The sequence below is a fragment of the Phocoena phocoena genome, chromosome 12 (assembly GCF_963924675.1).
Source record: "Phocoena phocoena chromosome 12, mPhoPho1.1, whole genome shotgun sequence".
Classification (NCBI taxonomy): domain Eukaryota; kingdom Metazoa; phylum Chordata; class Mammalia; order Artiodactyla; family Phocoenidae; genus Phocoena; species Phocoena phocoena.
The window spans coordinates 33,917,395-33,944,139 of record NC_089230.1 but is presented as its reverse complement, the minus strand read 5'-3'; the positions used below and the strand labels follow the sequence as shown (position 1 = coordinate 33,944,139).

At 36.4% G+C, this 26,745-nt stretch overlaps 1 protein-coding gene across 5 annotated transcripts in view; it reads right to left on the bottom strand.

Annotated features, from left to right (window-relative positions):
* Nucleotides 1-26,745, bottom strand: part of PTPRK (protein tyrosine phosphatase receptor type K) — a 568,012-nt gene that overhangs the window by 214,423 nt on the left and 326,844 nt on the right. For all 5 annotated transcript variants that reach the window (XM_065888558.1, XM_065888557.1, XM_065888559.1 and 2 more), the window contains one exon: nucleotides 3,263-3,556. In XM_065888558.1, coding sequence (XP_065744630.1) covers nucleotides 3,263-3,556 — 294 coding nt within the window. The remainder of the gene's footprint in view (nucleotides 1-3,262; nucleotides 3,557-26,745) is intronic.

Genomic DNA, 26,745 nt, shown 5'->3' with positions numbered 1-26,745 from the left:
TTACTCTATCCCCTCCCATACAGATAAGGTTATTCTCAAAGTAAAATATCTCAAACACTTTACAGTCCTATTTTTACTTACTGCAGCTCAATATGAATTCTGAACATAAGTATTCAATAGGGATAAATCAATGCTCATCAACATGTTCTTTTCATCCACTTAATACAGCATAACTAGCCTTAAAACACAATTTCATTATCCATTCACCTGTCGATGGACATTTAGGTTGATGCCATGTCCTGGCAATTGTAAACAGTGCTGCAATGAACGTTGGGGTGCATGTGTCTTTTTAAATTATGGTTTTCTCAGGGTATATGCCCAGTAGTGGGAATGCTGGGTCATAAGGTAGTTCTATTGTTAGTTTTTAAAGGGACCTCCATACTGTTCTCCATAGTGGTGGTATCAATATACATTCCCACCAACAGTGCAGGAGGGTTCCCTTTTCTCCACACCCTCTCCAGCATTTACTGTTTGTAGATTTTTTGATGATGGCCATGATGACTGGTGTGAGGTGATATCTCATTGTGGTTTTGATCTGCATTTCTCTAATGATTAGTGATGTTGAGCACCCTTTCATGTGTTCGTTGGCAATCTGTATGTCTTCTTTGAAGAAATGTCTATTTAGGTCTTCTGCCCATTTTTGGATTGGGTTGTTTGTTTTTTTTATATTGAGCTGCATGAGCTGCTTGTATATTTTGGAGATTAATCTTTTGTCAGTTGCTTCGTTTGCAAATATTTTCTCCCATTCTGAGGGTTGCCTTTTCGTCTAGTTTATGGTTTCCATTGCTGTGCAAAAACTTTTAAGTTTCATTAGGTCCCATTTGTTTATTTTGTATTTTATTTCCATTTCTCTAGGAGGTGGGTCAAGAAAGATCTTGCTATGGATAAAGAAGATGTGGCACATATATACAATGGAACACTACTCAGCCATAAAAACGAACAAAATTGAGTTATTCATACAGTGAAGTAAGTCAGAAATAGAAAAAGAAACGCCATATGTTAATGTACATATATGGAATCTAAAAAAACAGTACTGATAAACCTAGTGGCAGGGCAGGAATAAAGACGCAGAGTAGAGAACGGACTTGAGGACACAGGAAGGAAGGGGAAACTGGGATGAAGTCAGAGAGTAGCAATGACATACATACACTACCAAATGTAAAATGGATGGCTAGTGGGAAGCTGTTCCACAGCACAGGGAGATCAGCTGGATGCTTTGTGATGACCTAGAGGGGTGGGATAGGGAGGATGGGAGGGAGGCTCCAGAGGGAGGGGATATGGGGATATATGTATACTTATACCTGATTCACTTTGTTATAAAGCAGAAACTAACACAACATTGTAAAGCAATTATACTCCAATAAAGATATATTAAAAAAACCCCACAGTTTCATTTATTTGCCATCTCCATTGGCCTTCACACCAATGGCCGATTTCAAATAATTCCTAAGTTAAACAATTACATTATATTAACAACACATTGTGTGGTACTGTAAATTTTTAAGGTTCTATTTTGATGAAATAAAAAAATAAGAAGGCAGATGAGATATTTAAAAGAAAGAAGTTAGGGCACAAAAAGTCACAAGGAAGATCTCTGGAATAGTAAATCAACACTTATTATTTTAATTTGTATATACCTTATAAGGATTAAATGTAGGCAGAAAAAGGTAATTTTATCAGAAAATATGTGTAGGCAATATCTTCAGTAAAATGGACATCACTATTCATCTTCTTATGTTAGCACTGGATATTAATTTTGGAAGAGTGAGCTACTTCTCAGTTTCCATACTGTCTTCTTTTTAAATTATTTCTCTGACTAGTTGAGGGTGTAGAGTTAAATTGTTTTTCCCCTCAGGAAGTTCATCTACTACAATAAGAATAATTTGTCACATTACCTAGAATAAAAAGACATAGCTGTACAACAAATTTGAAAAGCAATTTGTGTGATTTAGCCTGAGCCATGGAGACTTACCCAGTGTTTTTGAGGTTAAGCTATTTTTCAACCACAGGATAAATATATGACACCAATCAGCAAATTACTAGACTCTATTGTCTACATCTGAGACTAATGATGGAGCCGTTAAGCTTCCTATTGGTGAGCATTTTTCAATATTAATATATGAAATATATTGATATTTACAATTAATATATAAATATTAACATAGAAAAATTGAACCAGAATAAAAAATATTTAGGGATGACAGTACACTAGGTAATTGCATGGATTTTGCTTTGATCTTAGATCAGTACTCTTGGTGGGTAGCCTCAGAATACTGTAACTGCTAAACAGATGTTAAAGAAACAAAAGACATTTTACAGGCATTTACATTTTCATAGATCCCCATGGTCTTAGTTTTCAATTTTCAGAACCTAAATCTATAAATGTTCAAGACGCATAGACCCAGGTACTAACTTTGCAGGTGTTTCAACATAATGCTTGATGGATAAAAAAATGTTTCTTTCAACTGACCTAAAAAATTAAACTATTTTCAAAAATAAAATAAACAGTGCACTAAAAGTATACTCTAATAACTTAGACAAACTTTTCAGTGGCTTTTAATAAATAGCTAGCATTTTCTCTCATTATAACAATTGTACAATAAGGAACTAGGATGTATGCTTTTATATTACTTTTTATTTCACTTTTTATTCTTTCTTTGTGTTTTCTCCTTGTGCTATTATTTTCACCACTCTGTTTCAGACATTAGGAGGGCAATACAAGGCTTAAAAACATATGGAAAGCCTCTGTATTTTACAGCTGGGTGCCAAGCTGCTGCATTCATCCTCGACAACAGGATTTTCTGAATAGGAGGGTTATCTTACTGAGGATTGGCTCAGAGTAACTTTTCTTATGTGTATTATCAGATATGGCCTCTGCACTGACCATAACAAAATTATCGAGGAAGACAATCTCCACATAGTAGAAAGGTATTCAACGTTTGCTTGAACTGCAAAGGTTTTCTCTCTATATAATACATTCACCTGCATCAATCAGAGATTTTGGACTAAATATAAGCAAGCCAAGCAAAATTACCATGCAAGAAAAGACTGTGGATTCATAATACTACTGAAAAATAAAGATAAACATTCACACTGCCCTTAAATCAGTCAAATTTATGACATACTTAAGGCTACAACTGGAACTCTTAGAATAGTGTGACTAGTCATGTACCAAATAATTAGTACTTTTAATATTGTATGAATATTGTAGGTCTTATGCTAGATTCCTTCACTGGCAGAGTGGCCGGCTCTTCAGTCTTACCTGCACATTTGGTTCTGGTGATTAGTGGAGGTCCTGGAAGCCCCGTCCCGCCTTCACCAGGTCTTGTAAGTAGAACACGGATCTCATATTCAGTATCCGGATCCAAATGCCATAATTTATAAGTTGGAGCATTGACTGCATGGGTTTCTGTCCAGGATCCTGATGTCATTCTGTACTCTACTTCTTTCAGAATGATGGGACCATCACCAATGATGGAGTTGGCATTTAGCTGAATCAGCAAATATGTAGGCCCAACACCAAGCAGCTGGGGAGGAGCAATGGGTCTTGGTGGTTCTAGGAGAGACAAATGTGCAATCTCATTACTTAAAAATCCAAACGACTATAGTACATAGATATAGTAATATCTCTTGAAGTCTAAAGGCTTAAGGAATAATTTATTTAGGAGTTCATAATAAATGCTTAAAATTGGGAATGAGTGGTCTGGAAACTGTACTTTTAAAGAGCAAATACTTTCACAGATGGAATATGACCCTTTTACCACAAGTTTTCTTTTATTAAAAACATACCTCTCCGGGAAATAAATTTGTAAAGACACGGTTACTAAGGGAAATAAAGAGAAAATATTTACAGATGGATAGCTCTGATTAGCAACTAAACACAGTACAGTTGATCTTTGACATTTTTGGCGTACTAAGACCTTTACAAATCTCAAAATTAATGAATACTGTTATAACTCATTTCGTTCATGAAATATGGCCAAGTATTGTTTTTGCTGGTTTTTTTTTTTTTTTTTTTTTTTTTTCTGAAGACTTCCTGCAGATGAAATGAAAAGACGGCATAGCAAAGCTGAACTCAGGGGCTGATGCCGGGTGCTGACTTGTTTCCATACATCCACCTCTCAGTGTAGGAAACTGAAATTTACACGGGGGAAAATCACAAATCATTGTATATCACTGGCCTTTGTGAGTAGCATGTGATAAGGCAATGCATCAGGTATTAAACTCAAATGTCAAAGGTACACTGTAATTTAATTTTGAATAGCTTACATAATTTGCTTGAAAGAAACTTTGGGAAACATTATACCAATGTTTGAACTTATGGAAATGATGAATAATGAATTAGAGCATTTTTTCCTTTAACAACAATGAAGTGAAATTTGATACTGAATTTTATGGACCCCATAGCTCTAGCTCTGTCCATATGGTCTCTAATTAGTACACTGCTATCACGTGGGATCTTTGAATCTCTGGAAGAACATTTATTGGCGAGGACAAAAGACTTTAAAGGAAAGTGTTAATCTATAAAAAGTGATAACTGCCCCTAAATTCTTGTTTTTTCTTTCTTTTTTTTTTTTTTTTTTTTTTTTGCGGTACACGGGCCTCTCACTGTTGTGGCCTCTCCCGTTGCGGAGCACAGGCTCTGGACGCACAGGCTCAGTGGCCATGGGTCACGGGCCCAGCCGCTCCGGCGTGTGGGATCTTCCCGGATGGGGGCACAAACCCGTGTCCCCTGCATCGGCAGGCGGACTGTCAACCACTGCGCCACCAGGGACTAAATTCTTTTGAAGGTATTTTTAAAATGAGCTAAAGCAAATTATATGAAGAAAAACTATTAAATGGGAGGAGCTTCAAGATGGCGGAAGAGTAAGACGCGGAGATCACCTTCCTCCCCACAAATACATCAGAAATACATCTACATGTGCAACAACTCCTACAGAACACCTACTGAATGCTGGCAGAAGACCTCAGACTTCCCAAAAGGCAAGAAACTCCCCACGTACCTGGGTAGGGTAAAAGAAAAAAGAATAAACAGAGACAAAAGAATAGGGACGGGACCTGCACCAGTGGGACGGAGCTGTGAAGGAGGAAAGGTTTCCACATAATAGGAAGCCCCTTCGTGGGCAGAGACTGCGGGTGGTGGAGGGGGGAAGCTTCGGAGCCGCGGAGGAAAGCACAGCAACAGGGGTGCGGAGGGAAAAGCGGAGAGATTCCCGCACAGAGGATCACGGCCAACCGGCACTCACCAGCCCGAGAGCCTTGTCTGCTCACCCGCCGGGGCGGGTGGGGGCTGGGAGCTGAGGCTCGGGCTTCGGAGCTTAGATCCCAGGAGAGGACTGGGGTTGGTTGTGTGAACCCAGCCTGCAGAGGGGGTTAGTGCGCCATGGCTAGCCAGGAGGGAGTCCGGGAAAATGTCTGGACCTGCCGAAGAGGCAAGACTTATTCTTGCCTCTTTGTTTCCTGGTGCGCAAGGAGAGGGGATTCAGAGTGCCGCTTAAAGGAGCTCCAGAGATGGGCGCGAGCCGCGGCTATCAGCGCGGATCCCAGAGACGGGCATGAGACGCGAAGGCTGCTGCCGCCGCCACCAAGAAGCCTGTGTGCGAGCAAAGGTCACTCCCCACACCTCCCCTCCGGGAGCCTGTGCAGCCCGCCACTGCCAGGGTCCCACGATCCAGGGAAAACTTCCCCAGGAGAACACACAGCGCACCTCAGGCTGGTGCAACGTCACGCCGGCCTCTGCCACCAAAGGCTCGCCCCGCACGCCGTACCCCTCCCTACCCCCGGCCTGAGTGAGCCAGAGCCCCCGAATCAGCTACTCCTTTAACCCTGTCCTGTCTGAGAGAAGAACACATGCCCTCAGGCGACCTACATGCAGAGGTGGGTCCAAATCCAAAGCTGAACCCCGGGAATTATGCGAACAAAGAAGAGAAAGGGAAATCTCTCCCAGCAGCCTCAGGAGCAGTGGATTAAATCTCCACAATCAACTTGATGTACCCTGCATCTGTGGAATACCTGAATAGACAACGAATAATCCCAAATTGAGAAGGTGAACTTTGGGAGCAATGATATATATATATATTTTCCCTTTTCTCTTTCTGTGAATGTGCATGTGTATGCTTCTGTGAGTGATTTTGTCTATATAGCTTTGCTTTTACCATTTGTCCTAGGGTTCTGCCTGTCCGTTTTTGTTTTTGTTCTTAGTATACTTTTTAGCGCCAGTTATCATTGGTGGATTTGCTTTTTAGTTTGTTGCTCTCTTCTTTCTTTTTCTTTTTTACTTTAAAAAGATTTTTTTTATAATTATTTTTTATTTTAATAACTTTATTTGATTTAATTCTATCTTCTCCTTTCTTTCTTTTTTTTCTCGCTTTTATTCTGAGCCGTGTGGATGACAAGCTCTTGGTGCTCCAGCCAGGCGTCAAGCCTCTGCCTCTGAGATGGGAGAGCCAAGTTCAGGACAATGGTCCACAAGACACCTCCCAGCTCCACGTAATATCAAACGGCGAAAATCTCCCAGAGATCTACATCTCAATGCCAAGACCCAGCTCGACTCAATGACCAGCAAGCTACACTGCTGGACACACTATGCAAAACAACTAGTAAGACAGGAAAACAACTCCACCCATTAGCAGAGAGGCTGCCTAAAATCATAAGGCCACAGTCACCCCAAAACACACCACCAGGTGTGGAACTGCCCACCAGAAAGACAAGATCCAGCCTCATCCACCAGAACACAGGCACTAGTCCCCTCCACCAGGAAGCCTACACAACCCACTGAAACAACCTTAGCCACTGGGGGCAGACACCAAAAACAACGGGAACTACGAACCTACAGCCTGCGACAAGAAAACCCCAAACACAGTAACTTAAGCAAAATGAGAAGACAGAGAATCACACAACAGATGAAGGAGCAGGGCAAAAACCCAACAGACCTAACAAATGAAGAGGAAACAGGCAGTCTACCTGAAAAAGAATTCGGAATAATGGTAGTAAAGATGATCCAAAATCTTGGAAATAAAATGGAGAAAATACAAGAAACGTTTAACAAGGACCTAGAAGAACTAAAGAGCAAACAAACAGTGATGAACAGCACAACAAATGATATTAAAAATTCTCTAGAAGGTATCAATAGCAGAATAACTGAGGCAGAAGAACGGATAAGTGATCTGGAAGGCAAAATAGTGGAAATCACTACTGCAGAGCAGAATAAAGAAAAAACAATGAAAAGAATTGAGGTCATTCTCAGAGACCTCTGGGACAAGGTTAAACACACCAACATTCAAATTATATGGGTCCCAGAAGAAGAAGAGAAAAAGAAAGGGACTGAGAAAATATTTGAAGAGATTATAGTTGAAAACTTCCCTAATATGGGAAAGGAAACAGTTAGTCAAGTCCAGGAAGCACAAACTCACATACAGGACAAATCCAAGGAGAAACATGCCAAGACACATAGTAATCAAACTATCAAAAATTAAATACAAAGAGAAAATATTAAAAGCAGCAAGGGAAAAACAACAAATAACATACAAGGGAATCCCCATAAGGTTAACAGCTGATCTTTCAGTAGAAACTCTACAAGCCAGAAGGGAGTGGCAGGACATATTTAAAGTGATAAAAGGGAATAACCTACAACCATGATTACTCTACCCAGTGAGGATACCATTCAGATTTGACGGAGAAATTAAAAGCGTTACAGAAAAGCAAAAGCTAAGAGAATTCAGCACCACCAAAACAGCTTTACAACAAATGCTAGAGGAACTTCTCTAGGCAGGTAAAACAAGAGAAGGAAAATACCTACAATAACAAACCCAAAACAATTAACAAAATGGGAATACGAACATACATATCGATAATTGCCTTAAATGTAAAAGGATTAAATGCTCCAACCAAAAGACATAGACTGGCTGAATGGACAGAAAAACAAGACCCGTATATATGCTATCTACCCACTTCAGATCTAGGGACACATACAGGCTGAAAGTGAGGGGATGGAAAAAGATATTCCATGCAAGTGGAAACCAAAAGAAAGCTGGAGGAGCAATTCTCATATCAGACAAAATAGAGTTTAAATAAAGACTTACAAGGGACAAAGAAGGACACTGCATAATGATCAAGGGATCAATCCAAGAAGAAGATATAACAATTGTAAATATTTATGCACCCAACATAGGAGCACTTCTATACATAAGGCAAATGCTAACAGCCATAAAAGGGGAAATCGACAGTAATACAATCATAGTAGGGGGCTTTAACACCCCACTTTCACCAATGGACAGCTCATCCAAAATGAAAATAAATAAGGAAACACAAGCTTTGAATGATACATTAAACAAGATGGACTTAATTGATATTTATAGGACATTCCATCCAAAAACAACAGAATACACTTTCTTCTAAAGTGCTCATGGAACATTCTCCATGATAGATCATATCTTGGGTCACAAATCAAGCCTTGGGAAATTTAAGAAACTTGAAATCGTATCAAGTTTCTTTTCCAACCACAACGGTATGGGGCTAGATATCAATTATAGGAAAAAAATCTGTAAAAAATACAAACACATGTAGGATAAACAATACACTACTTAATAACCAAGAGATCACTGAAGAAATCAAAGAGGATATCACAAAATACCTAGAAACAAATGAAAACACAATGACCCAAAACCTATGGGACGCAGCAAAAGCAGTTTTAAGAGGGAAGTTTATAGCAATACAATCCTACCTTAAGAAACAAGAAACATCTCAAATAAACAACCTAACCTTACACCCAAAGCAAAAAGGGAAAGAAGAACCAAAAACCCCAAAGTTAGCAGGAGGAAAGAACTCATAAAGGTCAGATCAGAAATAAATGAAAAAGAAATGAAGGAAACAATAGCAAAGATCAATAAAACTAAAAGCTGTTTCTTTGAGAAGATAAACAAAATTGATACACCACTAGCCAGACTCATCAAGAAAAGAAGGGAGAAGACTCAAGTCAATAGAATTAGAAATGAAAAAGGAGAAGTAACAACTGACACTGCAGAAATACAAAGGATCATGAGAGATTACTACAAGCAACTATATGCCAATAAAATGGACAACCTGGAGGAAATGGACAAATTCTTAGGAAAGCGCAACCTTCCAAGACTGAACCAGGAAGAAATAGAAAATATGAACAGACCAATCACAAGCACTGAAATTGAAACTGTGATTAAAAATCTTCCAACAAACAAAACCCCAGGACCAGATGGCTTCACAGGTGAATTCTATCAAACATTTAGAGAAGAGCTAACACCTATCCTTCTCAACCTGTTCCAAAATATAGCAGAGGGAGGAACACTCCCAAACTCATTCTACGAGGCCACCATCACCGATACTGAAACCAGACAAAGATGTCACAAAGAAAGAAAACCACAGGCCAATATCACTAATGAACACAGATGCAAAAATTCTCAACAAAATACTAGCAAACAGAATCCAACAGCACATTAAAAGGCTCATACACCATGATCAAGTGGGGTTTATCCCAGGAATGCAAGGATTCTTCAATATACACAAATCAATCAATGCGATACACCATATTAACAAACTGAAGGATAAAAACCATATGATCATCTCAATAGATGCAGAGAAAGCTTTTGACAAAATTCAACACCCATTTATGATAGAAACCCTCCAGAAAGTAGGCATAGAGGGAACTTACCTCAACATAATAAAGGCCATATATGACAAACGCACAGCTAACATCGTCCTCAATGGTGAAAAACTGAAACTATTTCCACTAAGATCAGAACAAGACACGGTTGCCCACTTTCACTACTATTATTCAACATAGTTTTGGAAGTATCAGCAACAGCAATCAGAAGAGAAAAAAATAAAAGGAAACCAAATCAGAAAGAAGAGGTAAAGCTGTCACTGTCTGCAGATGACATGATACTATATGTAGAGAATCCTAAAAATGCTACCAGAAAATTACTAGAGATAATCAATGAATTTGGGAAAGTAGTAGGATACAAAATTAATGCACAGAAATCTCTTGCATTCCTATACATTAATGACGAAAAATTTGAAAGTGAAATTAAAAAAAAAACTCCCATTTACCATTGCAAGAAGAAGAATAAAATATCTAGGAATAAACCTATCTAAGGAGACAAAAGACCTGTATGCAGAAAATTAAGACACTGATGAAAGAAATTAAAGATGATACAAACAGATGGAGAGATATACCATGTTCTTGGACTGGAATAATCAACATTGTGAAAATGACTCTACTACCCAAAGAAATCTACAGATTCAATACAATCCCTATCAAACTACCACTGGCATTTTTTACAGAACTACAACAAAAAATTTCACAATTTGTATGGAAACACAAAAGACCCCCAATAGCCAATGCAATCTTGAGAAACAAAAACAGAGCTGGAAGAATCAGGTTCCCGGACTTCAGATTATACTACAAAGCTACAGTCATCAAGACAGTATGTTACTAGCACAAAAACAGAAATATAGATCAATGGAACAGGATAGAAAGCCCAGAGATAAACCCACACACATGTTGTCACCTTATCTTTGATAAAGGAAGCAAGAATATACAGTGGAGAAAAGACAGCCTCTTCAATAAGTGGTGCTGGGAAAACTGGACAGCTACATGTAAAAGAATGAAATTAGAACAGTCCCTAACACCATACACGAAAATAAACTCAAAATGGATTAAAGACCTAAATGTATGGCCAGACACTATCAAACTCTTAGAGGAAAACAGGCAGAACAGTCTATGATATAAATCACAGCAAGATCCTTTTTGACCCATCTCCTAGAGAAATGGAAACAAAAATAAACAAACGGTACCTAATGAAACTTAAAAGCTTTTGCACAGCAAAGGAAACCGTAAACAAGACGAAAACACAATCCTCAGAATGGGAGAAAATATTTGCAAATGAAGAAACTGACAAAGGATTAATCTCCAAAATTTACAAGTAGCTCATGCAGCTCAATATCAAAAAAACAAAGGACTGAATCCAAAAATGGTCAGAAGACCTAAATAGACATTTTTCCACAGAAGATATACAGATTGCCAACAAACACATGAAAGAATGCTCAACATCATTAATCATTAGAGAAATGCAAATCAAAACTACAATGAGATATCATCTCACACCAGTCAGAATGGCCATCATCAGAAAATCTAGAAACAATAAATGCTGGAGAGGGTGTGGAGAAAAGGGAACACTCTTGCACTGTTGGTGGGAATGTATATTGATACAGCCACTATGGAGAACAGTATGGAGGTTCCTTAAAAAACTAAAAATAGAACTACCATATGACCCAGCAATCCCACTACTGGGCATATACCCTGAGAAAACCATAATTCAAAAAGAGTCATGTACCACAATGTTCATTGCAGCTCTATTTACAACAGGCAGGACATGGAAGCAACCTAAGTGTCCATCAATAGATGAATGGATAAGAAGATGTGGCACATATATACAATGGAATATTAGTCATAAAAAGAAACGAAATTGAGTTATTTTTAGTGAGGTGGATGGACCTAGAGCCTGTCTTACAGAGTGAAGTAAATCAGAAAGAGAAAAAAAAATACCGTATGCTAACACATATATATGGAATCTAAAAAAAAAACAAAAATGGTCACAAAGAACCTAGGGGAAAGACGGGAATAAAGACGCAGACCTACTAGATAATGGACTTGAGGATACGGGGAGCAGGAAGGGTAAGCTGGGACAAAGTGAGAGAGTGGCATGGACATATATACAGTACCAAACGTTAAATAGATAGCTAGTGGGAAGCAGCCGCATAGCACAGGGAGATTAGCTCGGTGCTTTGTGACCACCTAGAGGGGTGGGATATAGAGGGTGGGAGGGAGGGAGATGCAAGATGGAAGAGATTTGGGAACATATGTATAACTGATTCACTTTTTTATAAAGCAGAAACTAACAGACCATTGTAAAGCAATTACACTCTAATAAAGATGTTTTTTAAAAACGTATAAAAAAGTGAAATCTGGAAAAAAAAATGAGCAAGAGTTTGACACTTCAGAGAAGAGCATACCAAAATGGCCAATAAAAATATGAAAGGATGCTCTACATCTGGTAAAAAATAAATAAATAAACTATTAAATGCAGCCACACAATGCTTCTCTTGGTGTCCTCCCCTCCATCGCAGGTAGGGGTGGATTGGAGAAGATGCAGATAGACAGAAGCTAAGAAAAAACAGTCAATATTTTTGAAACTGGATTTTCTATCTTAATGGCAATGAATGCTTAGAATATGACAGTGCAAAAAACTCATAGACAGGTTCTACCTTCTGCTACAGGTTTCCAGCTATAGCCCGGGATTTGCTTTTAAACTCCTAAGTATAGTTTCCACCTTATGAACCCCTGCATTACAAACATCCTTAATATAAGGAATAAGACACCTGGCCTAAATCTCTACACAGGTTAAAGTAATTTTCAAGAAGCTTCCTCCAAAATTCACATGACAAATATTTACTGAGTAGCTACTAGTTGCTAAGCTATCCCACACATTGGTTATTCATGTAATATGGCAAGGGAGACATAATAACAATAAATCGACAAATTCATTATTTTAAATTGAGAGTTATGTAGAAAACAGATACTGAGATAAAGAATAATAGATGGTGGGGGGAGAAGTATCTAGTGAGTAATATTAATTTTTTTCTCTCCAAAATCACTTGAAGAATATAAAGTTACTCCCATCAAAAAATCATGGCTCATTATGACAACAGCTTTCAAACAAGTTATCAGTAAAATTATATGAACTTGTGCTTCACTATTGCTCCTGTTCAAAGTGGAAATAAAGCAGGACTTCCCTGGCAGTCCAGTGGTTACGTCTCCGTGCTTCCACTGCAGGGGGCACGGGTTCAATACCTGGTCTGGGAACTAAGATCCCGCGTGCTGCGTAGCGCAGCCAAAGGGAAAAACTAATAAGCGAAAATAAAGCTAAGAGTAAAAAAGATAATTCACATGCTATTTAAACTGTTTACATTTAGAATTATTTCTATTTCTATGGAAAAGTAGTTCTTAACACCTGATTTATAAACTTTAAGTCCAAAATCTCTACCTTATGGTTTAAAAATTGTTTCAACAATATATAGTCAAAATTGGGTAGAGGGTGAATTATTTCCAATTTCACAACTGACTTCAACTGAGAAGTTACAGAAGAAAATGTTTAAATAATACCAAAATAGTTTAGAATTTTCATTTATCAGCTAAAGAAAGATAAAGCTAGACAATTCATATCATGAAGTTTTACCAACTTGTCTAACAACTGTGTTTCAAGTTCACAAAAGTTTTGGTAGACAAACAGAACATTGATATACTTTCTGAACCTTAAGCTAAAATGAAACTGAATAGAGAAATGAATGTAATAGAAAAAATGCAAATATCTTCCCAGACTATCTAAATGTTCCACATATTTTAAGAAGCAGTCTGTATTTTGCGAATAAACTGAGCTGCCTCATATGTGCAATGTTTGTTTTCATTCCAGATGACTAATCTAAGTAGGAAATGATGCTAAATTCACAGCTTACTGGGGTTCTAACCCAGAGCAGCAATGCCTCACTCACATTATAGCTGAACAATAACCTGAAGAGGTCTTATATTTAACATGACAGAACAATTTGTCAAATGAATTATAAATAACAAGCCTTGGTTATCCATCTATAAATTTATGGGTATTGTGAAACCTGACCTAATAAGTGTATATTGAATGTTAAATCTCACCCATCAAAACCCTGCACATCACTGTCATGGAAAATAGGGAGAAAACAAAAGAGGAGAGCAGAAGATGGAAGTGAGAGGAGGGGGAAAGCTACAACAAAACATATGATTAGAAACAAGTGAAAAAGTAAAGCATAACATTTCTTCTATCATTTCTATCTTTAAAGAAATGACATGTAAAAGAAAATGAAATTTAAGTTCAAGAGATCTAGTTTCAAAAAATGCATACACTAATACCTGAGTAAACTTGAATTTGTTATTTAACTTCTTAGCATTACAAGTTCCTCATTGGTAAATGAGGCATAATTTTAAGAATTTTAAAAGACTTTACATTTCTAAATATGTCAACAAGCCCTATATTTGATGCTATTTTGCTTTGTTTTGCTTCTGCCAGAGAGCATATAAATTTTAAAATGGAAAATTAATATTCAACACTAGTGTTTTGTGTACATGAATAACGGAGTTTGATGTAATCAGGTTCTTGGCCCAAAGAAGGGCAACAATTCACTCTGATCAGTTTTACATCTCACTTACAGTGGTCAAGCCAACAAAAGGAGCAGTCCAGTAATCAAAGCAGTAGCTCAGATTTGGAACTGTGGCAAAGTTCAGAGAGGCTTAAAAACATATACATTGACTAACAACACGATTATAAGTGAAACCTAGTATTAATGAGACTAATATACCAATACATATTAAAGTTTTATGGTGGAGGTAAAAAGTAGCCTCCTATTAGCATATGCATTTTGTATTTAGGCCCTTGAGAACAAGGAGGCTTATTTATAAAATCTCTCTTCATTTCAATGAATTATGCATGAATCTTAATCAGTTAGCAAATGAACAAGTAATTGTTCATCAGCAATATTAATATTCTTCATAACTTAATACACTATCAGACCCAGAGGTGTGGTGTGAGTAAATCCCAAATGTACAGTAGGTAACAACTGAAGCATGCAATCCCCAAAATACAAGATAAACTTTGCCGCTGTTGCCAACTAACTTTCTATTAATGACTTATATTCATTATTCTAGAGCTAAACCTATTATATAATTGCACTTATACATTCGAATTGCTTTATTTGTCTTTTTTATTTCAAATAATTTTTAAGTGTCTTGAAATCAAGGTAAGTCATTATGAAAGAGTATTCTCATCCAATTATTCCTATTACAATGCTATATTACAAACATATGTGTCACTTATCAACATTGAGTTAATTAATAAAATGCAAAATCAGACGTAGAAGCTATGAAGCTAAAAAAGTCACTCAACAAAGTAAATATCAAGTAAATGACACTTCTACATTTGTCTTTCCAAATAAATATATTAAACATCTCTCAATCCTATCTCCTTCCAAATTGTTTTATTTACTTGTCAAAGAAGCTTTGGCAAAAAAGTATCTCGAGATTAGCCTTCTCACTTTAGAAGCAGGCAATGACAATGCCTTTGTCTCCTAAGGCCGCTGTAACAAATTAACACAAATGTGGAGGTTTAAGATAACAGATATTTATTCTTGCATGATTCCAGAGGCCAGGTGTTCCAAATCAGTATCACTAGATCGAAATAAAGGTGGTACCAGGACATACTTCCTCCAAAGGCTCTAGGGAAGAATCAGTTCCTCGCCTTTTCCAATATCTGCTAGCTGTTGGTATTCCTTGTCTTGTGGCCACATCACTGCAATCTCTATTTCACTGTTCACACTGCCTTCTCCTCTTCTCTCTGTACTCAAATCCGTCTCTCCCCTCTACTGGTAAGGATACTTGTGATTATATCTACATGCAAGGTCCACATGGATAATCCAAGATACTCTCCCATCTGAAGACTCTTAAGCACAACCTCAAAGACCATTTTTCCAGATAAGGTAATAGTCATGGGTTCCAGAGATTAGGATCTTGTATTTTTGGTGCCATTTTTCAGCCTATCACTGACATGGACTATGAACTCATCCTTCCTCCTGCGAGACATCTCAGCTCCATCTTTTCTCCAGGTAGTAGGAAGCTAGGAAAATAATTCTCTTAGGAAAATTTCCTATCTAGGTTCAGAGCAGTGGAATTAAGAGACAGTAATGTAACTACATTGTCTGGTTTTTGCTATTTTTTTTTAATGAAATGAAAACAGAGATGATAAAAATTACTACTCAAAATGGCTAGAGTCAATGTTCCCTTACTATGTCTAAATTCCTGTAAAAATCAAATTAGAATATTTGCCTTGGAGATAGATATTTTCTTATTTGCTATCATTTGTTTACTTAAATGAACAGATCACTTCAAATCAATGTTATTCTATTTCTTTATCATTCTTCTCATTAAAATTTTGATCTAGTTCCAGTTAAAAAGAATATTCACAAGTTCATGCTTCATGTTGTTTAATCTTCTTCCTTATCACATATTAAATGCTCAAGTAAACAGAAAAGAACATTAGAGATGGAGAGCAGGAAGAATAACATCAGTGCGCTAAATAATTCAAGCATTTATTTATCAGCTACCCTATAATAATTTTAAATGATCTTAAATTATGCCTCAAAAGGATAACAATATAATTTAATGGTACTTGAGTGTTTCAAGAAATTTGAAATAATAACACTGATGAATGGAAGGTGGCCTTTTCTCCCATAAGAAATAGAAAGCAGGTTATAGATAATTAGAAGTAGTGTTTTGGCACACTTAATATCATATGTATGGCAACATAATTTGTTTCATTTTTTCCTTAGAGGCAAAAACATGAAATACATATTTGAAAATATTCAGACATATTCAACAAGGTTTCTCCTGCAGCCACATATTATAAACTGTAATGCAGATTTATGAGAAGAGTAACAGTTCTTTCATGATTTTCAATCTGTTACCTCTCTGAAAGCTCAGATTTCCAGTCCTAACAAATTCCTTACGCAGCCAAATACCTCTCCTTTCACTCTTTTGGCTACTATCGCATAATGTTTGCTCCTATTAATTAAGTAGTCAGTAAATTCTATAAATCATCTTTCAGATAAATTACTATTTTAATTATGTTTATACATTTGCGCATTGATAGATTTTTAAATAAAAAATTTTATTTAATATATTAAAATTCTTTTAAATCCAGCAATACAATGAAAGATACTTTTTTCAAATCATATCATTCAGGTGGCTCATAAGCTTGAACTGGTCAAATAAAATTAATAATAAGATATGACAAAGTTTGGACGTTGTTAAACCTGAGGTTCCTAGGCCAGCACCTAGACCAAGTATCAATCAAAAGTAGCCATTGTTACCTATTATCATCTCCATGAAAATTACATGGGTGTAGACCATGGAAAGAGTGTGTGCTATGCCCCACTGCCCATACTCACAAAATTTCACATACACAAAAAATTCTGAGAAGCATGAAGTAAGCATCCATGATTTTACAACTATAAGTAGGCAGAAATAGTTTAAATAAAGTGAAAAAATGCAATTGAATAACAAAGTCCTTTTTTAATGATATGTATGTTTGTTTATATTATGTGTTTTTTTTTTTTTTTTTTTGCGGTACGCGGGCCTCCCACTGTTGTGGCCTCTCCCATTGCGGAGCACAGGCTCCGGACGCGCAGGCTCAGCGGCCATGGCTCACGGGCGCAGCCGCTTCGCGGCATGTGGGATCTTCCCGGACTGGGGCGCGAACCCGTGTCGCCTGCATCGGCAGGCTGACTCTCAACCACTGCGCCACCAGGGAAGCCCATATTATGTGTTTTTTTATCAGCATTAATTATATGCATCTAAACAAGAGTTTCTTCATTCTCTCCCAGTGATTTTCCACTGACAGTAGTTGTTCAAATGATTTAGTGTCACTTGCTTTGAGTAGGCTGGGGCCAGGATTACTTGATCATGAAATACACAGGACAGTCCCACATAATGAAGAATCCTCCAGTCCAAAATACCAAAGGCTCCTTTGGAAAAACACCAGAATGTTAAAAATAATCTCCCCTCAGTCATCCATGGGTTATGTGTACCTAAAATTACATCACTTACACTTCTATTTCTCAAAAGAGTATTGGAGCAGAATTTTGAAGAGAGTGCAAACCCTAAACATGTGATCATTTACTCACACAGGCTTGACCATTGTCAGTGAGGCATACTTAAATGGGCATGTGAGTATACAACTTGCTCATCAACGGCTGAACTGATGTTTTTGGAAAACTATATATCAAGAAATAAAAATGTGTTTATAGACTAAAGTAATCCCACTCCTGGAAATTTAATGTAAGGAGATGATTAAATCTATATTTAGAAGAGCAAAAAATTAAGCAATCAAAATATTCTACAATAGGATAATGGTGACACAAATTATGGTATTTCAATAGAATTTCACCATACAGTTCAAAAACACAAGTTGTGAAGATTATACAACAAATGTCATTTGTTTTCATTTTAAAAAGTAAAGAGTATATCCCTATCAATAAAAGAAAGAGAGAAAGAAAGAAAGAAAGAAAGAAAGAAAGAAAGAAAGAAAGAAAGAAAGAAAGGAAGAAAGAAAAAGAAAGGAAGGAAGGAAGGAAGAAAGAAAGAGAAAGAAAGAAAGAAAGAAAGGAAGGAAGGAAGGAAGGAAGGAAGAAAAAGAAAGAAAGAAAGAAAGAAAAAGGGAAAGAAAGGAAGGAAAACCACCAACCACCACCACCAGAAGGAAATACACCAAAAAGCTAATAATAGTGACTCGGGAACTGTGAGACCACGAGTGATCTTGCTTTTTCTTTTTTCTCTATTTTCCGATAAAATTTGTAACGTGCTCATAAAACTTTCTCACCGTTACAATCTCAGTGTCTGTCGCAGTGCCTAAGTTCAATAATATCATTACGGAATGAGTGGCTGGCTCAATATTTTTTTTCTTGAAAAAAAAAGTTATCCATTCCACTGTAAGAAAAATTTATCCACATAAATTCTGTCTATTCCATACAAGAAAACACAGATTGCTACTTCAGTGTGAGAACCATAATTTGGAGATGGCAATAGTAAAACTTTGTGTATTTATCTATTAATGTGTTTATTTTTGGATGATGAAATTAAGTCCTCAAAATGTAAGATTTACCACCTTGAGCTCTGAACCATGTAGCTAGCCAATTGCTCTGACAATGATACACAGCACCTACAAAATGTTACTATTTAATTAAAGGAGTTAGTTGACTGGAACAAAGGAACACTTTCTAGGCAATTGCTTAGTGACTGAGTGGCATCAAATGATTTATCCAGCTTGTAAAAAAAGGCACAGTTACAAACCCATATAATAATTCTTTTTTGTCTTTTAGTCAAATCAAATCAATTAAACTTAAAAAAAAAAGATTTTCCATGTGAAGAAAAATTTCATATATATATACAAATTTGAACATAAAATATCAATCATTTTATCAAAATATACAACTGCACTAATAATAGCTGAATGTATACCAATAACTTGAGTTTCTTGAACAAAAATTTAATTCAGAGTAGGAAAAAATTTTGATACTAAACATGCCACTTTTCATATTAAACAGCTATTTTGTCTCTCAGTCCCCATGTGATATGTATTCATTGCTTTTTAACTGCAAGGTCTGTGGAATTACAGTATTTAATCTCTATGACATGGCTCTTTCCTGCTGCCTAAAGTGCTGAAATAAGAAGAATCATTTCAGCAACAAAACTGCAAATTTTGCATACTGAATTTTATATCCTATACATTACCATGGCATTTTATTCATCTTGATTTGAAAACACTGCTGCAATAACTTTATTACCTGCTTGACATAAAAAGGCACAGCAGCAGCATACTGTTTTAGATCTGCCAGCAGAAACTAAAAACAAGGTTAGGCTCATATTTAGGGTATATGAAAAGGGATTTTTTAAAGTAAAGTTTATTTGCTTTTTAGCCCATGTAATATAAAACTGTGAGATAACTATACATTTTTATCTCATTTTGTCCCCAAACTGTACTCTAATTATATCTATGCAATGAATTGGTTCAGCATTATGAATTACTGTAATAATTCAACAACTTTACAAAAGACTCCATCACTACCACAATCCATATGGCATGGCAGCAAACCACATATTTTATGATGAAAATTATAGATCCATTTGATTGAGTCATTAATACAGAATATTTCTCTTATGGCTGTTTAATCCCTCATTTCAGCTTGGTCAGAGCTCAAACTGTTCATGCATTCCAGGGAAAGAACATCCAGTTGATTCCAAGAATAACAATCAGGTAAGTAGTAAAACTGGGAGAGCCTTCAACTCTTTGTTTGGATCCCTCAAGTCTAGGGTCATACACAGGTAATCACATCACCATCTCATCAGTCACCTTTAGGAGGTAAGACAATAAAAAATACATGGTAGGAGAAAGGAGGGGAACTGTGTTTGGCAATGATAATATATGTCCCAGTAATATGTTAAATATGCCTAGAATTTAAATAGGCCAACGAATTTGGAGTAATACTATTTATATTCATTTTGAATTAATATATGTAAAGACACAATGGCTGACTCCATTAAATCAAAAGATAGCAATTAAAAGAAAAACTTCAGGGCTTCCCTGGTGGCGCAGTGGTTGAGAGTCTGCCTGCTGATGCAGGGGACACGGGTTCGGGCCCCGGTCCGGGAAGATCCCACATGCCTGCGGAGCGGCTGGGCCCGTGAGCCATGGCCGCTGAGCCTGCGCTCCGCAACGGGAGAGACCACAACAGTGAGAAGCCCGCGTACTGCAAAAAGAAAAAAAAAAAAAGAAAGAAAAACTCCACTGCAAAATCTCTGTAACTAGATTATAATCTCTTTTTTCTCTCTCTTTCTCTATCTACACACATAATACACACATATATACATGTATATGTAACACGTATAACATAACCAAGAAAAAAGTATTATTTAAAAATATCCTGAATCTTCCAAATCTACAATATTAAAAACATTTTAAAAAATCTCATGAATCTAAATTCCAAAATAAAAAAATTTAAACCTATGAAATTAGAAGAATTTTCCAAAATTTAATTATAACCAAACACAATATAAGTTGGCCATCTTGATCATTGGGTTTATATACTCTGCTGTGTTGACTCATTGTAATATAACATATAATAAGCATATGTTTGTTATGAATACATACTTTGTGATTATTCCAAGTCAATTCAAAATGATGCATGAAGTTTTTATGTATAGGTAGCCAGCAACAGATGGCTATTTTTCTTTAGTGTAATGACTTAGTCAAGTAATGGAATCAGGAGATACTATTCACTCCCTCCATTCAATGACCCTGGTTCCCAGGCATGTAAAATCTAACACTTTATTTACCCCAAGTCAATCAGGAAACTATCATTTACCCGTTATTTCTACATGACTCTGGAAGGTAGAGAGTGACCATCTTTTAGACAGGCATATTCCTCTATGTATATAAGTGATATAGTTACTTTTTTATGAGAATTTTTGATAACATAGTAAAAACAATTAAATAAGACTTCAGTCCTATAGATAGCTCCTTTAGATAATAGGCTTTATGAATGTACTACTAACTCCAGCATAGTCATAATTTTTAGGATGCTTTCCAGTTCAAAAAGCATAAAATTTCAGACTTTCAAAATCTTCACATCAAAGAAACTGTCATTAGCTAATACAGACCCAAGTCAGTTTTGTAGTTTAAAGATTCCTAATATATATTCATTTCAAAGAACAAATGATACAAGTTAGCAATTATAGAACATTTCCTCAATTCTGAGATTAAACAAAACAACAAACCATTATGTGTCCTATGGGGTTAGATGCCCTTGATTAAATCAGGAAATCAATAACTTTTGATGTGAAATGGGTTTATCAGATGTGGTCAGTGACTCTAGATCAACTCTTCCTGATGGCAACTTTGAAAGAGTCAGGGGACTTGAACAGAGGACCAGAGGACAGATTTCTGAACCTAGTCTCTGAACTAATAAAAGCAGGTTTTTATGGGAAACTCAAGAGTATACAAGTATAACAATGAACAAAAGGGAATGCCATAAAAATAGAGCCATCAATGTGGTCACCATAATTACAAGGACTTCTGAATAATTATTTTAATCATCCCCATTAGTCAGAATGTCATCAAAAATAAGATAACCACACCTAGTTTTATAATCAGATGGAAATAGGAGGCTGGCAATAATAATTACAGACCTATCTGATAAAGTAACAAGATAGTGACACTTTAAAAATATTTAGCCATGTAAACAGTTACCTGCCCAAGGACGTTTTACACTAGTGTGACAGCTCAGCCAGCAAGAGACCTTTTATTTCCATTCCATTCAACCACCCCTATTTCTACACCATAATGGGGCATCTAGACATTCAGAATATCAAAATAAAGTATATCATCTAAACATAAAATGTTGGAAGGCAGTCCAAGTTGTAAACCATCAGTGCACAGCTAGGGAAAGTTTCTAGGTGTAAAATAAAGGGTGTCAAGACCATAAGTAATGCAATTATACAGCTAAGGCGTTGGACTCTTCTTCCACAGCCGCTGCTACTAAGCAACAAGAAACCTCCCTTTTCTACTTTGATAAATATCACGCCTTTTACAAATAAGGGCATGAAATGGCTACTGATGCAAACTATTCATATATTCTTTCTGTGAACTTCAAATTTCCCATCCTTCTGCAACGTTAGCCAGATCAATTGAAAATTTGGTAGGGAGAAGGAAACAAACATAAGTAAAATGTGCAAACATTTTCATAGGCACCAAAGAATCTTGTAAACAGTGTCTCTATCAGTGAACTTAAAATAATTAGGTATTGGGTAAGGAAGCCTACAATTTTAAGTATTATAAAAAGAAGGAAGAAGTATCATGCTTCTTTGGTATTAATTTTTGTAAAATGACACACTTAAAAAAGTAGATAGCTGAGAGATCTCCCTGTTGTACCTGAAGGATACCATTTCTTGTTCCAAAACCATACACTTATATTTCTAAATGTATGTCTATGTCCATGTTTGAGTTTTAAATTAAGAATCTGACATTGGGCAAAGGTCAAGAAAGTTATTTTGGAAATTAATCATAGAGCTATATCAGATGCATTACTCCTGTAAGGCATAATGTTATGAAAATGTATAGGCACTAATTTGTACCTGTTTATTTTTCATCTTGCTTCAAAAGTTAATTTCAATATATAAATGCAAACCATGTTAAATGGATACTTTACTGATTGTAAATTCATATCCTCTTCCTTATGAAATCAAACGTCAATTAGGTGATAAGGAAGACGTCAAAGGTCAAGCCTATGCACTCTAAGCCATGGTGCCAGGTGTGGGATACAGGCAGAATGGCTAGGGGAAAAAAATATTAGTTTCTGTGATTATCACACTACTATAGATAACACACAGGAAATTAAAAAAAAACATATAATAACATAGTTACTGTGGTGATTTGAAAACACGGCCACAAATTTTTTGAAAACCCTCCTTTTAAGAGGTTGCATCCATGTTCTATCTTCTTAAATCTGGGTGATATTGGACCTGCCTAAATATATAGAACACAGTAGAAGTGGTGGAATGAGACTTGAGGCTAAGTCACAAGAGACCATGCAGCTTCCCCTCTGTTCAGTGGAACCTGGAATATTTGCTCTTGGAGCCCTGAGCCACCATGTTAAAAGTTCAGTTAGCTGGGGAGTTATTCCAGTCCAGGTGTCAGACATGTGCATGAAGAAGTTTCTAGATGATTCTCACCTCCAGGAGCTTGAGTCACCTTCAGCTGTTCAATTTGAGTATTCCTGGCTGAGGATGCAAACATCCTGGGACAGGAAAAACCCACCCCTGCTGTGCGTTTCTGAATTTCTGGTTCTCAGAAGCTGTGAGCATTATAAAATGATTATTGTTTTATGTCAGTAAGTTTTGGGGTATTTTATTATGCAGCAGTAGATAAATGGAAAATTACGTCTTATTAAGAGGTTGAAGGAAAACTTTGATGAAAGTTGCAAATTTCTTAACATAAAAATACTGCTCTTCCATGATCTTTCCCCTGCTTACCTGTCCGGCCTCACGCCTTACCACTCTCCAATTCCAATCCCATGTTCATATATAACAACTTGTATTTTCTATGGGAAAATTTTCTTTTGTGTTCATCTACCTTCACCATTTATATGCTGCCTGAAGTGCTCTTTTACCATTTATAGACTTAGCAAAACTCCCAGCTCATTTATCACTGCCTCTGAGAAGCCTTCCTCAGCACACGCTCTCTAGCCTGAAATAAATGTACCTTTTCTTGTAAGAGATTTATTTATATATTTCTCTCTCTCTCTTTAGTTAGCGAGCTCCTTAAAGACAAACATTTTATATTGTCTTTAAGTCTGTGACTTCAGACTTCAGTGCTTAGCACATTAGGCAATCAATCGATGATTGTTGAATAAATGCATTTATGAACAAATGAAAGAATGAACATAAAAAGGTAATTTAAGGTAGGATAGTATCTAGTGTTGGTGAAGACATGGAACAATGAGAACTTTCAAGCTGAAAGGTGGAGTATAAATTGATACAGTAAATTCAAAAAACTGCTATACCTACTGAAGCTGAACATAAGTATATGTTATTACCTAGCAATTCCACTTCCAGGTAGACGCTCCCCCAAAATGAGTATAACTGTTCCTTAAAAGTCAAATGCCTATCATCAGTAAAATGAATAAATTGTAGCATATTCACAAGATAGAATATTTTACAACTATGATGTCAAATGATCTACAGATACATACAACAATATGAATGAATTTCACAATGTTTGAGAGAGAAGCCAGATGAAAGAGTATAAACTGTAGAATTCCATTTACCTAAGTTATTTATTACTATTAGAAAGCAGGGACAATCGTTACTCTGGAGCAGTTGGGTTAGTGACTGCAGGGGAGTGATGGAGGCTTCTGGGGTGCTGGTAATATTCTATTTTTTGACGTGGATTCTGGGTATATTTCGTTTGTGAAAATTCATCAAGTCATATATTTATCAAGCTATATATTTAATGCACAATTTTCTGCATATCTACACTCTACTTAAACAAGAAATTAAAAAATAAGTAAAGAGAAAGGTGGCTCTGTATCTAATCTAATTCTGGGCAGACTCCTGCCCAGAAACCCCCATGCCACCACACACACACACACACACACACACACACACACACACACACAACTCAACACAATACAATTAGAATCTCATCCCGAGATTTGAAATTTAAAGTCACTATTTATGGCAAAAATCTAATTAGGTCAAAATTTCTCTTGAAAATTCCTGAATCACTCACAAAGACTAGTTTATGTCATTTTCCTTATATACATCATTGTACCAGCTCTTTTGGCTTGTAAAACATTAAGAATCTCTGAGTTCAAAAGAAACAAGAGGTATGTTTATCTGCAAAAGTTTAGGCATTAAAATCTTTCTGCTTTTAAGAGGAGTCAAGTTCATCTTGGAGGGAGCAGTTGAGTTCTTTGTATAATAAAACATATTATGTGGTGACTACATTATATACAAGCATCAAGTGAACTTTTTCTGCTTTTAACTATACGTTCTTGAGAATTACTTATTTGAATTCGTCTATATATGATATACTACTTTTACACAGTTCACACATTTCCCATAGCATCTCTCTATTGAAATTTACTGTTATGTAACATTATTCTGGAATCATGCCAATTTTAGGTCATTAGTGTCTTGACGTTATTTGAACTTCGATTGCACTGTCACTGTTAGTTCAAAGAAAAACTCTGTGAGCCCATCTCATAGCATCTCTCTGGATTTTTACTCAGCAAACACAGAAATGGAGCTACCCTGCAAGTGAATAATTTGAAAAAGAGAATCTGGCTCCTGATTTGACTTTCAATGTGAAGAGCTACTCAGAGCACATCCCTACCTTGAATATAAAAATAGAGTAAGTGGAGGAGAAAACTTCCTCCAGAGCATACATTAAAAGTTTTCTAAATCCTACTTCACCAAGCTAAAAATGATAAGATGATAGAGGTAGTCTATAAAGAAAGAAATTTTTAAAAATACGAACAAGACTGAGAGTCTGAGATTTTCATCTGACTTGATCAAAGATGACTAGACCAAAGAAAAACCCACCTTGCTGACTGCCATCCAGGAAGCTGCCTGAAGTTTTTAATATTCTTATGAAATTAAGGATAAGAGCTGATGGACTTCCTTTTACTATCAAGCACTGTACCCTCAGAAAGAGGACAGGCTACTGCATTTTGAATAATTTATTTTTTCCACAATCAAGGAAGCTTTAAAATCCAGAGAATCTTATTAGAGATGTAAAATATTTCCAAAGTTTTGTAGAGCTACAGAGGCAATTCATAATTCTTGATGTAAAATCCAAGAAGAATGTTCAGGGAAGAGGGGGAAGAAGAATGCAGAAGGAATATCAGAATAGTTAGTTTCCTAGCTTTTCATAAACCACAGATGTGCAAGATTCTGCCTAGATTCTAACAAAGCCCTCCTAGGCTTGATGAAATCTAGCTTGAGTGAGCATGTACAATTTGACATGTGAACATGAATGCATGCAAATGCTTATGTTAGTACATCAGAATCTAGGATAGGGACATGTGTGGTGGTCACAGTTTTTAAAATACCCTGTATTTGATTTTAAAAGTGTCATACATTCCCTATTCTTCTGTTGAGAATCACTGGTATAAAATGATAGGTTATAGGTATCATGCTACTTGTCAGGGCAGGATGTAGTTAAAAACAGTAGTCAAGCAGTATAGCACATGATATAGCATAGTGTTGCCACGGTGAGGTGAAAACAGTATGAGCTCTGGAGTTAGACTGGGGTTACAATCTGGGGTCAGCCCCTAAAGGTCATCTGATCTGAGCAACTTTACCAATCAGCCTCAGGTTCCCTATGGGTAAAATGGGTGTGTTAAAAGCTGTTAATATGAAATTAGAGAAATAATGCATGTAAGTCATATATCACAGCACCTGACACATTGTAAAATTATTACAAATGGGTGCTTTAATTACAGGTTATACTAAATATTTATATTCTGATTTATTAAATTTACATTCACCTAGAAAGAAGAATAAATGGCTTACCCATG